The sequence below is a fragment of the Anguilla anguilla genome, chromosome 14 (assembly GCF_013347855.1).
Source record: "Anguilla anguilla isolate fAngAng1 chromosome 14, fAngAng1.pri, whole genome shotgun sequence".
Taxonomy (NCBI): Eukaryota; Metazoa; Chordata; class Actinopteri; order Anguilliformes; family Anguillidae; genus Anguilla; species Anguilla anguilla.
The window spans coordinates 33,184,791-33,201,331 of NC_049214.1; the positions used below are offsets into that span (position 1 = coordinate 33,184,791).

Genomic DNA, 16,541 nt, shown 5'->3' on the forward strand with positions numbered 1-16,541 from the left:
TGTAGCAGGCTGATAGGAGTGAATGGGCCCCTGTAGCAGGCTGTATGGAGTGAATGGGCCCCTGTAGCAGGCTGATAGGCGTGAATGGGCCCCTGTAGCAGGCTGATAGGAGTGAATGGGCCCCTGTAGCAGGCTGATAGGAGTGAATGGGCCCCTGTAGCAGGCTGATAGGAGTGAATGGGCCCCTGTAACAGGCTGATAGGAGTGAACTGGAAGGGGCCCCTGTAGCAGACAGTCTGCAGTTAACCTTGTCTGAGGGGATTCTGCGAGTGCCATCTTACTCCATCACTGTGGCTACGCTGTGTGGGAAAACAGCGTTCTCAGGAAGCACTCAGGTTACAGTAGCAGTAACCGTGCAACGTACGGTTTTGAAACAGGAAACAGGAAGCTGCAGATCTCTGCTGCTCAAAGGGGAAACATGGTTGACGTGCTCTGGTTGCTGGGGCGCAGCGCTAGCAGGCCAGCGCGGTTAATAAAAATAAAACTAAAACCTGCGTGCACACCGGCCCTCCAGGCCCGGAGCTGCCCACCCCTGCAATAGGCCAGCTCCATACATTTTATTCAAATAAAGGACCACTGCATGATAAGACATCAAAGGATATGAATTAAAAAATTGATCAATCAAAAATGTAAAAATGTGAAAACAGCAGTTGGCAGCGGTGTAGTGTAATGGGTAAGGGACTGGTCTTGTAACCTTAAGGTTGCACGTTTGATTCCCGGGAAGGACACTGCTGTTGTACACTTGAGCGAGGTACTTAACCTGCATTGCTTCAGTATATATCCAGCTGTATAAATGGATGTAATGTAAATGATTTTTTTTTTTAAGTGATAAGTTGCTCTGTATGAAAGTGTCTCCTAGATGCCTGTAATGTAACAGTTAAAATAACGTCCTTAGGTAATATTCCATGTTAAAATTATGTGGGAAATAAAAGGTGATGACATGCAGCAATATGAACCAATCGTGTTGTTGTGGAGAGACACCTGTTTTGATTGGTTCAGGCAAGGTCGTGACTGACAGCCAACCATAGCTCAGCTAATTAATGAGCCCTCCCTCCTCTGCAGGTATACGGTAAATCTGTGGCTACGTGGCTAAATTACTGTGAGCAGCGTAGGTAAACCTTACGTGCAGTAAAAGCAGTGGATTGGGGAGCCCTGTGATGCCTGTACACTGTGTGTGGGAAGGAGAGATTTGACAGAGTCTGTGCTCTGCTGCTCTGTCACATACCTGCTCGTAGGGAATTAGGGATGTGCTCATGGCTGTCTTCCTGTTGCCCACTTCTCTTTGCGTGTGTGTGTGTGTGTGTGTGTGTGTGTGTGTGCCTGTGTGTACGTGTGTGTGTGCGTCTGTGTATATATGTGCGTGCATGTGTATGTGTGTGTGTGTGCGTCTGTTTGTATATGCGTGTGCATGTGTACGTGTGTGTATGCCTGTGTGCAGATCTATTCTGCGCTCATACGCTGTCTCTGGATCAGTTTTTTTATGGTATGTGTCAGGATTAGCTTGGCAAACTGTTCCTACGTAAATCAGCAGAAATCCCCCTGTCGCCTGAGCCATTTTCTCCAGTCCGTGTGGGCCTCCGGTCCGGAGCTTAGCAGCAGCCCTGCTGTCTCCACAGCAGAGTGGCCTCGGCGGGCTGGTCTCTGATGTCACACTAAGCACGAGAAGAATGCCACTGACGTCAGCAAGGAAGGCAGTCCTGCTTCTGAAACCACAGCCGGGCCATCCGTGAGCCGAGAGAGAGAGTGGGAGGGAGAGAGAGAGAATGAGGGAGAGACAGAGAGGAAGAGAATAAGGAAGAGAGAGAGAATGAGGGAGAGGGAGATAGAAAGAGAGAGAACAAGGGAGAGAGAATGAGAATGAGGGAGCGAGAGATAAAGAGAGCAAGAGAATGAGGGAGAGAGAGAGAGTGGGAGGGTGAGAGAGCGAGAGAAGGAGAATTCACCCTGACGTAGGCTTATACCCACATTCACACACACACACACACACACACACACACACACTCACACACACACACACACACACACACACACACACACATACTCACACACACACACACACACACACACACACACACACACACACACACACACACACACACACACACACACTCACACACACACACACACACACACACACACACACACATACTCGCACACATATAATCTGGAATTCTGCAGGAGGTATATGACTTCCACATGGATCATGTCAGTCAGCTCACAGATGTGGAAAATGTCTCAGGCAATCCTTCCAGGATACATGGTGGGGTTCAGTACTGTGGAACTGGCAGCACCCTTTACTCTCGTAGCTCTGCTGCGTTTTGTTCTCTGCCTGTAGAGATAATAGACGCAGCTGTTGATATTGACTCAGAGTAGAGATAAATTTAGGTACAGGTGGCTAGCAGACCCGAGGTAAACAGCTCAGCATGTGTGTAAGCACAGGCACGCTGCCTGCAAACCATGCATAATCCCCATGATGCACTGCAGCGCACCGTCCACGGACACGCCTCCCGACTCGCAGATCCTGTCGAAGGGCTCCCAGCTTTGGAAAGCCGTGTTTTTTTAATGTTGCTCGATCAGAAGTACAGTTAGAGGTGTCTGGTACACACCCATATTTCAAAATGGAGAGGCTCCATACCCACGCGCTCACCCACTGATGCAGCTGAAAACATACAGAGATTACATTACACTACTGCCATGTAGCAGGGGCTCATATTCAGAGTGACGTCTACAACTTTTAGCATTTTTACATAGCATCCGTTGCTACGGCTGTGTATATACTGAAGCAATTCAGATCAAGTACCTTGCTCAAGGGTACAAAAGCTGTGTCCAACCTGGAAATCAAAGCTCAACCTTTGGTTTACAAGCCCAGTTCCCTAGCCATTATACTACACTGCCAGCCCAGTTCCCTAGCCATTATGCTACACTGCCAGCCCAGTTCCCTAGCCATTATACTACACTGCCAGCCCAGTTCCCTAGCCATTATACTACACTGCCAGCCCAGTTCCCTAGCCATTATACTACACTGCCAGCCCAGTTCCCTAGCCATTATACTACACTGCCAGCCCAGTTCCCTAGCCATTATACTACACTGCCAGCCCAGTTCCCTAGCCATTATGCTACACTGCCACCCGCTGGGGCTCGGAGATCTTCCAGAAAGGACGTGCGTTTTCACGTCGTTTTAAATGAAACAACGTTCATGTGCGAATGAGTCGATTAAGAGTTTTACTTCCGCAAACGTTTATTGAAACCTAGGCAATGTTGTGACCCTTCAAACAATAATGTATGTTCTCAAAGTGATAATATGTATGTTCTCGAAGCGATAAAATGCATGTTCTCAGAGTGATACAGTAAGAAAGTGTGTTTTTGTTTGTGTGGTAGAAAGAGGCGGGCATTGTTTCCTCTGGAGAGTGGAGATGTGTTTTCAGACTGCTTTCTGGAACAGCTGTGCGTAGAGATGAGGCTTAGAGCTGACCTTTGACCTCTGACCTATCGCCTCTAGCGGGATGCGGCTGCTCCAGCTCTGGTTTCAGTGGAAACTTGGAGGGCTCCATCTGCTCTGCTTGCAAACGGCCTCTACAGCTTACTGTATAATAATCAGAATAAAAAACTTTATTTATGTAGCACATTTCAAGCGAACAGTTCAATTCAATGTGCTTTGCAGAGAAAGTGACAGAAGAAAAACAGACAAGTAAAAACATGAAAAAAAAATATGACTATGAGTAATAATGCAAAGTAATAATTGCATGCCTGTAATGTAATGCTGACCAATCAACTAAATTTTAGCTAATGTCTTCCTCAGGGCATTGTGATGAGGTAGTCTTTCTGTAGCTATAGATCTAAAATAACAATAAAATAAATAAATAAATACCGAGAACTATAAAAAGGGAAGAAAATGTAATACATTAAGCATTTAAAATACAATTAAAAAGTTAAAGTGAGTAAAATAGTTCCCAAATAGTTTCCACATGCGTATACAGTGTAGGTAAAAGTATCCACAGACTCCGATGCCCTCAGAACTAACGGAAGCTTGTTCAGTCTTAGGCTCCACCTCCCAGCTCTTCAGACTGCGGCCCGGATACACTCCACCTGCTAGCGCTTGCTGTTTCATTCATTCTGTGGTTGTTATGTTAGTGCTGGGATTGCTTATGTTAGTGCTGGGATTGCTTATGTTAGTGCTGGGATTGCTTATGTTAGTACGGTTAGCAGTAGTAATGTTTGTGCTCGTACTCTATTTAAGATTGTGTTGAGGCACTAGGTTGGCATTGTTGCGCTGCTTAGCCCTTTGATGATGTTTCGGCTACACTGTCGCTGGTCTAAGCACGTTGTTATCCCCATCTCTATCATTGTGGTTCATATAACTCAGGTGGCTGAACATATTATCTTTGATATTTATAAGACATTCTGGGTAAGAACACCCGTTGGAGTAATGAATCTATCATAGTCTGAAACTTGGTCTGTATTACATATGAACCGTACTAATGCTGTAGTTTGTGATACGGGTGGAAATAAAGTGGCTTGGCATGCATTTAGGTGGAGTGCTGTAGTGGTCAGAGAATCGTAAGCAGAAAGTTAAGGATTTAAGATGTGGGCCTCTCACTGCAGGTCTCTCCCCTTTAATGTGCTTAACCTTACTTGGCTTAGCAGACACCCTTAACCTTACTTGCCTTAGCAAATACCCAGGTTCTTTAATCAGATTTGTTTTTACTAAACAGTTTTAAGGCTTCTGATTTAATATTCAATGTCATCAGCTGCATTTGAACCCAACAGCACATAAATAAAGCTTAGGATCGGGTGCTGTCAGACATCCTGTCACTTTTGATATCTGCCAGCAGTGACTGGTGTCAGAGTATGAGTGACGAGTATCTGAATATGAGTGACAGCTATCAGAGTATGAGTGACAGGTGTTAGAGAATGAGTGACAGATGTCAGAGAATGAGTGACTGTATGTGACTGTAATATGTTTTCAGGCCGTCTGACCCTGGAAACCCAGAAAGTGCTTTGGGGGTTTTTAAGATTTATTGTGCAGGTGCGTCTGTTTGTATATGCATGTGCATGTGTACGTGTGTGTATGCCTGTGTGCAGATCTATTCTGCGCTCATACGCTGTCTCTGGATCAGTTTTTTTATGGTATGTGTCAGGATTAGCTTGGCAAACTGTTCCTACGTAAATCAGCAGAAATCCCCCTATCGCCTGAGCCATTTTCTCCAGTCCGTGTGGGCCTCCGGTCCGGAGCTTAGCAGCAGCTTGAAGGTGCTGGGGTTTTTTCTTTTGGCAGTTTGTTAATTTCATGAAAGCTTTCCATAACTAAACAATCCCGTGAATAGTAAGTCTGAAACGTGAATTCAGTGACGTCAGCGCTCTGTTTCCCAAAGCCCACAATTCCCCTCCAATAAAGTGCGAGGGCAGGGTTTGAGTGACCAATCAGAAGTAACTGACAGATACAGGTACCGCCCACCACCTGGCAGAAGGGAGAATGGCCCTGGTTAACACTGTGAGGATAAATATCTTCCGTGAGCATCAAACCCCATGACCACTCACACCCGCTCACACAACACACATCAACGTTTCCAGTCAAGGAGGCCCTTTCAGGGTTCCGCACAGCGCTCCTCGACCGCTCTCCTTGCTTGGAGAGGTCAGGCGCGTTGGGCTCGCCGCTCCGCTCCGCTCTCCGTTCTTACAGGAGTTTATTAACGGAAACAGGAATGTAGAAGTGTGACTGATCTCCGCAGGTCAGGTTTCAGCCCCTGGGCCTTTGCCGGCAATCACGCTGGAAGCTCAGCTCTTCATTAATTGGCTTTGGAAAGGTGACATTTTCCACAAATAGACTGACATTGTGAAAGACGCACTTGTGCCACACGGTCAGAACTGGATGCTGGGCCTATATTTAGGCTGAGGAAATATTTGATACTGCCCTGCACTCTTAGTATCTGTGACATGATGAATCTGAATGGGTGGAATATGGCAGTCTAATCTGATCTACTGAAATCAGCATTGTGTGCTAAACATGTGGCCATTTCTGTAGTGTTGTGCAGTACTGTATACACTTAAAGTACGTTAGCATGTGCACTAAATGCAGGGCCATATTGTGCAATACTGTACGCTGTGTAAGTGCGTTAGCATGTGCGCTAAAAGCAGAGTCATTTATGTACTGCAGTACTGTATAATCTCTAAGTGTATTAGCATTGTGTGCCATTTCTGTAGTGCAGTTCCGTATAGTCTAAGGGCCTGTGTGTTTTGTGGTGATTCTGGTCTGCTTGCACTGGACATGTGACCTTTCCACATCCCCCTTAAACCTCTTGTTTACTCTGCAGTGAACTCAGCTCACCCTCAAAACCTTTCATTCATCCTACAGAAGCTCAGATAGTAACAAATACAGGCAGTGAACTGAAAATGGAAACCAAACAGGCGTCTAATAGCGAACCGTGATGGTGTGGGAAACATTTTCTGCAGGGGCTGCTGGTGTTTGCTTTGGCCCCTATATTGGTAACCAGGTGATATAAGTTACCTGTGTAACAAAACAAAGAACCGGACTGAGAGCCCATTGTGTTGTGAAAATACTTTTAAATGCCACAGTTCATAAAATAGAGTGCTGTTTTTCCTCATTGATATTTATGTCCTGTATATAAATAAAAATGATTATCAATTTCGCCTTAATAACATATGTAAAACTTTAAGCTTTATGTACTGTATGTACAGCAATACAATGTTTCCACAAAATTAAATGGCTATATAATTTTGTGTAAACATTGCATTGTTTTACTTCTGTAAAGCACTTTATGTTTCAGATGTGTATGCAAGGTAAAATAAAGTTATTATCATATGAGTAGCAAAAAAAAAATCTTTTGAAGAAAGCAACAGTCTGATTGGCTGGTAAGCATTAGGGCAGGTGAACAGAAGAGTTTCTCTATCAGCGACTGTCTGCGTGACTCTGAATCCAGCTCCAGGATCCAGTCCAGCTTTTCGGGCTTGCCGCTCCGCCATCCCCCCACTCGCTCTCTCCCTCCCCAGCTATCAGACTGGCGCTCCAGAGCCCCTCCACCCGCCAGCCGAGCAGAGCGATTAACCTCCGCTTCGTCCCCCCTTCTCGCCGTCAGCCAGGGTGACCGGGATCCCCCCCCCCCCCCCCCCCCCGTCCCACCCCCTCCTCCGCTGGAGACTCCTCCAGCGGGACACAGGGAGCCGGACCGCCCGTTAGCGTACGGAGCCCCCATCCGCACGGCCCCCCTTTTCTTTTGGTTCTGATTAAAAGGACGAGAGCGAGGAAGAACCCCGAAAAAAAAGCGCACGGACCCGTCCGCCCGTCGGATCTCCCCCCACTACCCCCCCAGCAGCAGCGCCCTGCGCACGTTAGCCTGGAGGAGGACCGTCTGGGTTCAGAGCTCTGAGGACTGCTTAAGGCTTTGAACACACACACGCGTGTGTGTGTGTGTGAGTGCGTGCGTGTGTGTGTGTGTGTGTGTGTGTGTGTGTCTGTGAGTGTGTGTGTGTGTGTGTGTGAGTGCGTGCGTGCGTGCGTAGGTTCCTTCCTGCTTTGCGAGGGCTGCCTTCGCCGTGGTGCGTCCCACAGTCATCTGCGTCGGAGCCAGCCGCAGCTCGGCGTGTGTTTTTCTGCCGTCGTCGTCTTCGCTGTGAAAGCGAAACCCCACGACCCTCGTTTTGGGGGGACTGCACCGGGAGCCGCTGCTTCCCATTTCGCTTGTTTTTGTGGGGCTTTTTTTTTTTTGGGGTTTCATTTCCTGGAAGCTTTTTGCTACAGTATGAAGAGTCACCCATGTGTCCACTTCAGAAGACGACCCAACATGGCTGTCTACGGCTTGGGGGACCTTCTGGAACTCTCCGCTAGCCCCGCCAAGCGCCTCAAAACTGACCAGCCCTTCCCCTGTGTCCTTCCAGAGGAGGCCTACCAGAAGCTGGCCACAGAGACGCTGGAGGAGCTGGACTGGTGCCTGGACCAGCTGGAGACCCTGCAGACCCGCCACTCTGTCAGCGAGATGGCCTCCAACAAGGTGAGCCCAGCTTCAGCACCCCCCCCCCCAATCTGCCCCCCCCCCCCCCCCCTTCAGAATCCCTGTGTGTTTATGGGGTAAACCCCCCCCCCCCCCTTCAGAATCCCTGTGTGTTTACTGGGTAACCCCCCCCCCCCCCCTCAGAATCCCTGTGTGTTTATGGGGTAAGCCCCCCCTTCAGAATCCCTGTGTGTGTTTATGGGGTAACCCCCCCCCCCCCCTCAGAATCCCTGTGTGTTTATGGGGTAACCCCCCCCCCCCCCCCCCTCAGAATCCCTGTGTGTTTATGGGGTAAGCCCCCCCTTCAGAATCCCTGTGTGTTTATGGGGTAACCCCCCCCCCCCCTTCAGAATCCCTGTGTGTGTTTATGGGGTAACCCCCCCCCCTCAGAATCCCTGTGTGTGTTTATGGGGTAACCCCCCCCCCTCAGAATCCCTGTGTGTTTACTGGGTAACCCCCCCCCCCCCCTCAGAATCCCTGTGTGTGTTTATTGGGTAACCCCCCTCCCTTCCCCCACATCACAGCACAATCCATCACGACTCATCATCTCTCTCCTCTAATCCATCAACACCCCATTTACCCACAAACCTTGCTTGTGTACAGTGTGTCATCCCTCCTCATCCTTTACCCCCCCAAATCCTGTCTGTACTGCCCCCCAAAACCCTGTCCCCCAAATCATGTGTCTCTACTGTCCCCCAAACCCTGTGTCTCTGCTGCCCCTCTAACCCTGTGTCTCTACTGCCCCCCTAACCCTGTGTCTCTATTGCCCCCCGAACCCTGTGTCTCTACTGCCCCCCAAACCCTGTGTCTCTACTGCCCCCCGAACCCTGTGTCTCTACTGTCCCCCGAAACCTGTGTCTCTACTGCCCCCCTAACCCTGTGTCTCTACTGCCCCCCGGACCCTGTATCTCTACTGCCCCTCTAACCCTGTGTCTCTACTGCCCCCCAAACCCTGTGTCTCTACTGCCCCCCCCCCCCACCCTCCACCCCCAACATTTTGATGCGTAGATAAATGATGCAGCTCTGGACAGGCTCTGCTGTTCACACATACATGCACATGCAATGCAAATGCACACACATATACACGTACACCCACACACACACACACACACACATGCAAACGCACACACACACATGCACACACACATGCAATGCAATTGAACACACACATACACGTACACCCACCAACACAAACGCACTCATACACGTGCACACACACACACACACAGACAAATTCAAATGCACACACACATGCACACACACACACAAACACACACACACGCACACATGCAGACATGCACACAGTGGGCAGACAGACTGGTAGACAGAGGGACTGATAGAGGGAAAGAGAGACTGATAGAGAGAGTGGTTCATGCCGGACAAAGATGGCCGCTGCAGGGAGGCAGTAGCTGGCAAGATGCACACGCGTGTAACTCCCCCCCCCCCCCCCCCGCAGCAAGGTAAAAAGGAGATGCGTCCAGTTCCATCAGCAGTGTGCTTATGCCAAGGTCTGTGAGTGGGGTGGGGGGTTCCCACGGTGACGCCAGTCACTGGGGAGGGCAGGCAGAGGAGACGGCCTTGTCAGAGCTACGGCTGGACTGAAGGTCATCCTCTCCCCCCCCCCCCACCCCCTTTAATTTAGGGACCTCCGTTACATTCCTCGTCCTCTGCTACCATGCTCTGTCTTCATAGGGATATCCCCACGTACCTTCATCTCTTTATTTTTATTTCATTTTTCATTCAATGCAAGAGCATGACAGTGAAACATGGATGTGGTGCTGATCTGGTGGCAGGTCGTGCTGAAGCTGTTCTTGAGTATTTCAGCTCATGTTGAGCAGGTCTGCGGCCCTGCACTGCACCAGCATGCTCTTATTTACACTGCATCTGTGGCTGCATCTGAAACACTGTGGAATGGATTTCCTCATTCTGGATACTAATATCTGTTCCAATAATTAGTGTGCAAACATGAATATACATAAACGAGCTACAGATTTGATTGGATAACAAGGTTGTTGGTGCTGTTGTTGTCGCTGCTGCTGTTGTTTATGTTATTTTTGCTGTTGTTGTTGTTGCTACTGCTGCTACTACTGCTGTTGCTGTTTCTGGGCTTTTGTCGTTGTTGCTGTTGTTGTTGCTATTGTTGCTGTTGCTGTTGTTGCTGCTGTTGTTGCTGATGCAGCTGGTAGTATCTTTATGCTGATTTTCTTCCAGACTACAGTAGAGATGAGATTGTATGAATCCAGAGTGATCGGTTATCCAGCTGGCTGGAGAATTCAGACAGCCGCTGTCAGCTGAGTAGCCCCTGTCTTCCTGCAGCAGCTGCCCTCTGCTGGTGAATCCTGTAATGACATGCCTGTTTCCTGACTGCCGGCATGTAATTCGTCAGCAGTGTTTTTGGGCTCTGGGTTCTCAGATATTGGTGCTAAGGTGGCAGTTTTATAAAGCTGTGCATGTTAAAACCAGCCAAGCAGTTTTGGATGCATTTGGATTTTTTCGGCAGTGCAGTAAAGAGATTCGGTTTGTGCCATGTCCTGTGGCAAGCCGCTGCCTTCTTGGATGAGAATGGCGCCGTGAGCTTTCTGCGTGTCGTCTAAAGCCTAAGTGTCGTCTAAACACTTCAAATGCGTTCGCCACTCGCGGCTTTGAAAGCGTGCGCCGTCCTTTCCCCCTGGAAGGCTGCCCTGCCTGATTGTTGGCGGTCTTGTCCGAGGTTAATTCTGTATGACAGGTAGTTCAGCTCGGCGTCTGACGGCCGCGTTCTGGCCTCGCAGCGTGTTGTGCAGTGAACGTCTCTGTAATGCCGTTGTTGTTCCTCATGCCTTGCCTCACTCGCTCTGTCCTGGTTGGCAGGATCTGTCCGCATCCGCTTGCCGTACCACGTGTCTGATAAGATTTAATCCGAAATTAAAACACTCATCTGAGGGCTGAGTTACATAAGCCTCTCTGCGTAATTTCGGGTCCCCTCCCTCGCATGCTGGCATGATCTCCACAAATCTTTCTAGGAACATCTCCACCAATCTTACTAGGAACATCTGCACCAATATTTCTTGGAACATCTCCACCAGTCTTACTAGGAACATGTCCACCAATCTTGCAGGGAACATCTCTACCAATCTCTCCAGGAACAGCTTCACCAATCTTACTAGGAACATCCCCACCAATCTTTTTAGGCAGTGATTTGCAGAGAAACTCAGATCATCTCATCCATTTCTGCCTTATCTCACCTGAAACAACATTGTCCAGAAACAGGAATCAGAACCAGCCTCTCTAACTCAGCACCGGAGTAAGAACCAGGCTCTCTAACTCAGCACCTGAATCAGAACCAGGCTGTCTAACTCAGCACCTGAATCAGAACCAGCCTCCCCAACTCAGCACCTGAATCAGAACCAGGCTCTCTAACTCAGAACCTGAATCAGAACCAGCCTCTCTAACTCAGCACCAGAGTCAGAACCAGGCTCTCTAACTCAGCACCTGAATCAGAATCAGGCTGTTTAACTCAGCACCTGAATCAGAACCAGCCTCCCCAACTCAGCACCTGAATCAGAACCAGGCTCTCTAACTCAGCACCTGAATCAGAACCAGGCTGTTTAACTCAGCACCTGAATCAGAACCAGCCTCCCCAACTCAGCACCTGAATCAGAACCAGCCCCTCTAACTCAGCACCTGAATCAGAACTAGGCTGTGTAATCTCTGTAACTTAGCTAGTTCATAATCCATCTCCAAGGACATTTTGTGACATATTGTGTGTGATTTTTGTTAAAAATTAGTTTACACACGACCAAACAGAATGTGGCACAACACATAACGTGTTGCCATCGTTTTGTATCTCGGCACCCACAACTTCAATGGACCAATTTAAAGTCTCAAGTAAGGTATACGCCAGAAGCTGAAACCGTTCATTTGAAGAGGAGAAAAAAGATTTGCACAGAGGAGGAAAATGTGTGTTTCCTTTAATAAATTGTCCTGCCAATCAAAACCAGTCACTATGGTTTTAAATGAACATTTCTCCAACAGGCTCTCACATAGGCCTGCCTGACAGTCAGAAATCAGCAGATTTCTTCAGAGGCTTAGTTTAGTGTTGAGGAGTTACACAAGTTCAGCTGTTCTGGACAGAAAATACTAACGGGATTATTATTCACAGTCATTCCTTGTGCTTCTTAATAAAAAATATTTTTGAATGTAGTGCAACAGTGCTTTTGCTCAGCATTATCCCTAAGCTTGGGAAGGTCATCTCAAGCACAACAGCATCATGGCATTAATTAGAAGCACTGATTTGAAAAACATCAACGCCCATCGAACACATTCAAACTACCAACTGACAATTCAGATACAGTCTGATGGTGGGTTCACTATTTCTGCCTACCAGTTAGGCTTTTGGAGGCTTACACAAGGCAGTCGGGGCTTGGACAGGAGGATCTCAGGCACTTTGTGATAGTTGGAGTTTGAAAAGGATGATCTCAGGCACTTTGTGATAGTTGGAGTTTGGAAAGGACAACCTCAGGCACTTTGTAATAGTTGGAGTTTGGAAAGGACGACCTCAAACACTTTGTGATAGATGGAGTTTGGACAGGATGATCTCAAACACTTTGTGATAGATGGAGTTTGGACAGGATGATCTCAAACACTTTGTGATAGATGGAGTTTGGACAGGATGATCTCAAACATTTTGTGATAGATGGAGTTTGGACAGGATGATCTCAAGCATGTGTGATAGTCGGAGTCATGAGCTGTAGCAGTCAGGGCCAGAGTGGAAAAGCGGTGAACAGGGGTGCCAGATTTAGATCCCTAGGAAGGGGGCGCTGTTGTTGTCCCCTTCACCTTGAATAATTTCTTCTCTAAAATGTTCAGCTTTAGTAAATAAGGCACCACGTTTAAGCTGTGTTCCATATGTTGGGTTTGGATAAGGCCGTCTGCTAAGGAGCTAAGTACCATAACATTAAAGTGACGTAAATAATAGCATAAAGCCCAACCTGCTGCACTTTGCTACTCCAGGTTTCTTCATGTATCCCCTTATCAGTCGGTCTCCCTTTCGCCATCACCTTAAAAGGGAGACATGGCAGCTTTTGGATCTGTTCTTCAGACAAAGCAAACTGTGTGAAACATTGGTGTCTGACGGATATGAAAGGTTCCGTTCAGGACCTGTGTATCTCCATATGAATAACACACCATTGTTTCCTCTCAGGTGCGCAGATCCCTTTATAGTGAAGTGGGCTTTTAATCAAAGGGATATCCGCCTTGACGAGCGTCTTTTTGAGGCGTAAAATTGCCATGGCGATTTTCACTCAGGTCCGCCCCTCGTTTGAGTTTTTCGGCAGTCAGGCATTGTGCTAAATTCCCATTTTCCACTTTGTGTATTTTCTGAATTCTTTGTGATAGAATTCTCCATCTGTGAATCGACATCTCTGTGCATCTGTGTCTGTGGATCTCAGTTTCTGTGCTTCTGTGTCTGTGGATCTCAGGCTCTGTGCTTCTGTGCCTGTGGATCTCAGTCTCTGTGCTTCTCTTTCTGTGGATCTCAGTCTCTGTGCTTCTGTGTCTGTGGATCTCAGTCTCTGTGCTTCTGTGTCTGTGGATCTCTGTTTCTGTGTCTGTGGATCTCAGTCTCTGTGTTTCTGTGTCTGTGGATCTCAGTTTCTGTGTTTCTGTGTCTGTGGATCTCAGTCTCTGTGCTTCTGTGTCTGTGAATGGCGGTGGGTTTGCAGTTGTTTTCCAAACAAGCTGTGGGGTGAATATTGAACAGACCTTGAGTTTTAGTCATGGGGTTTAAAAAGAATTCCAACAGAAAAATCAGACCTCTGCATAACTGGGCGGATTCTTAGTGCCAGGTTTCAGAATTGTGGGAAATGTGTGAATTTGGTTGTTCTATATTTGGCGCAACTTTTGGTAACCCCTAGAATTGCTCTGGCTAAAAATGCACACAGTCTGTTGCTATGGGGAAAAGTTTTCTGATTAATCTAGGTGTTCAGGATGGTGGGAAGGCAGGAAGGAGGGTGTACTTTCAGTGAACATAGAGCCATACAGCTACAGGTTATAATCAGATATAGAACAGAATCTGCATCCCACCTTGTATTATCGTGGATATAAAATGTTGAAATACATGTTGTCCCTGTTGATGTCCAGGCATCAATATTTAAATTGAGTTTAGCATTTTTTATGATCTGAGCTACAGATTTTGTGTTGACTGTGTTGACTGGCATGTCTTGTCAACTGTGTCAGGCGAAAGCCTTTATTGATCATTTTCTGTACATTTTGGGTGTTTTTTTATAGTTCTCGCCCAGTAGAGTCAAATTGAGCCAAAGCCCAAGGTGACTAGACCCACCTCATGTGACTAAACCTCCTTATCCCATTTTACTACACTGTTTGCTTTCAGTTCGTCAGTTTTTTTTTCTACAGCGGTTTTCTGTTGTTCTTTGGAGAAACGTGACCCATGTGACCCGCAGTATGACCAGTATATGTGACTGTATGTGTGTACCAGCCATATGTGATCACCAGTAATGTGCTGAAGCCCTTCTGGCCACTGATGCCCTCTCTGTTTCTCTTTCTCTTGCAGTTCAAAAGAATGCTGAACAGGGAGCTCACCCACCTCTCGGAGATGAGCCGCTCCGGAAACCAGGTCTCAGAGTTCATATCAAACACATTCTTAGGTGAGTCTGACCGTACTCTGACCGCAGTCTGACCGTATGCTGACCGGAGCCTGACCGTATGCTGACCGCAGTCTGACCGAACTTCCACCGCTCCTCCCACGATGTGTCGACCTTCGACAAAATGAATTCAGATGCAAATGGAAGTTTATCAGAGGAACAGTATGGGTATATGCAAAGTGTTCATGCCTTCCTCCCCCCCTCTCTCTCCCTCGCTCTTTCCCTCTCTCTCCCTCCTTCTCTCACTCTCCTTCCTTCCCTTCCTCCCTCTCTCACCCTTTCCCTTCCTCCTTCCCTCTCTCCCTCTCTCTCCCTCCTTCCCTCCCTCCCTCCCTCCTCCTCTCTCTCCCTCCTTCCCTCCCTCCCTCCCTCCCTCCCTCCCCCTCTCTCTCCCTCCTTCCCTCTCTCCCTCTCCTTCTCTGTCCCTCCTCCTCTCTCTCCCTCCTTCCCTCTCTCCCTCTCCTTCTCTGTCCCTCCTCCTCTCTCTCCCTCCTTCCCTCCTCCTCTCCCTCCCTCCCCTCAGATAAGCAGCACGATGTGGAGATGCCCTCTCCCCAGTCTCAGAAGGAGAAGGACAGGAAGAAGAAGCCCATGTGTCAGATCAGCGGTGTGAAGAAGCTCATGCACAGCACCAGCCTGACCAACTCCAACATCCCGCGCTTCGGCGTCAAGACCGACACCGAGGACTCGCTCGCCAAGGTGAGCGCCCCCGGAGGTCACCGGGGGTACATCACGCAGACGCGCACGGGCCAAATACCCCCAGCGTCCAAAATATCTGGGTCCGCTTCATTCAGCTTCTTCCTCTCATCTTAGTCTGGGGTCAGTTGCCAGCTACCAGGTTTGGGGTCGGTTCAGGATTTTGAAATTCAGCCTGAGTTGACCCTTGACCCCTGATCTCGGTAGCCGGGGATAATATTTATCATTGTGTTTTTTTTTAACTCATAATCATGTTGAGTGAAACACAGGCTCTTTCTCCTTTCAGGAGCTGGAGGACGTTAACAAATGGGGCCTTAATGTTTTCAAAGTCACAGAGTTTTCGGGGAACAGGCCTTTAACGGTGATGATGTACACAATCTTCCAGGTGAGCCTCTTCCCAGAGCTTCAGCCCCTTGGTTGTGGTGTAGTTTGAGGAGGCCAGAATCGCTGACTTCATCTCTTCCCTTTTTCTCCTCTTTCCAGGAAAGGGACTTGCTAAAAACCTTCAAAATCCCCTTAGACACCTTTATAACCTACCTGATGACCTTAGAAGACCATTACCATGGAGACGTTGCGTACCACAACAACATCCATGCTGCTGACGTCGCTCAGTCCACACATGTGCTGCTGTCCACCCCTGCTCTAGAGGTAAGGCACGGTCAACAGCTTTATTGCCCTGTGTATCTAGTACAATGGAATGCATGCTCCCCACTCACTTCCACTATATAAGCATAAATACAAAAAATATGTTAAAAATATTAACAAACGGAAAAAAAGGAAGGCGTGTTCTTAGCACGATGGAGAGTGAACGTGTGAGGTGAGATGGTTGGTGAGCTGTAGGTGCCTGTGGTCCTGGGTATGAACTTTAACTCAAGTCTTCCCTCTCTCTCTCTTGCCAGGCTGTGTTCACGGACCTGGAGATCCTCGCTGCCATTTTCGCCAGTGCGATTCACGACGTGGACCATCCTGGCGTCTCCAACCAGTTCCTCATCAACACCAGTGAGTCTCTCCCCGTGTGCTGCTCAGAGTGGCTCATTTAACACATCTGTCATTGCATGTTTGACTGCAGTCGCAGACAAAGAATTAAAATGTGTGCCTGTGTCTGTGTGTGCATACGTACATGCGTGTGCGCGTGTGCGCGTGTGTTTGTGTGTGTGCGTTTGTCCGTATGTGTGTGCGTGTGTATGTGTGTGTGCGC

General features: G+C 48.2%; 1 protein-coding gene across 1 annotated transcript in view; it reads left to right on the forward strand.

The window, feature by feature from the left end:
- LOC118212406 (cAMP-specific 3',5'-cyclic phosphodiesterase 4D-like) overlaps positions 1–16,541 on the forward strand; it is a 59,985-nt gene that overhangs the window by 38,444 nt on the left and 5,000 nt on the right. The window contains 6 exon segments of the mRNA XM_035390237.1: positions 7,894–8,006; positions 14,557–14,650; positions 15,171–15,346; positions 15,630–15,728; positions 15,827–15,991; positions 16,243–16,342. Coding sequence (XP_035246128.1) covers positions 7,894–8,006; positions 14,557–14,650; positions 15,171–15,346; positions 15,630–15,728; positions 15,827–15,991; positions 16,243–16,342 — 747 coding nt within the window.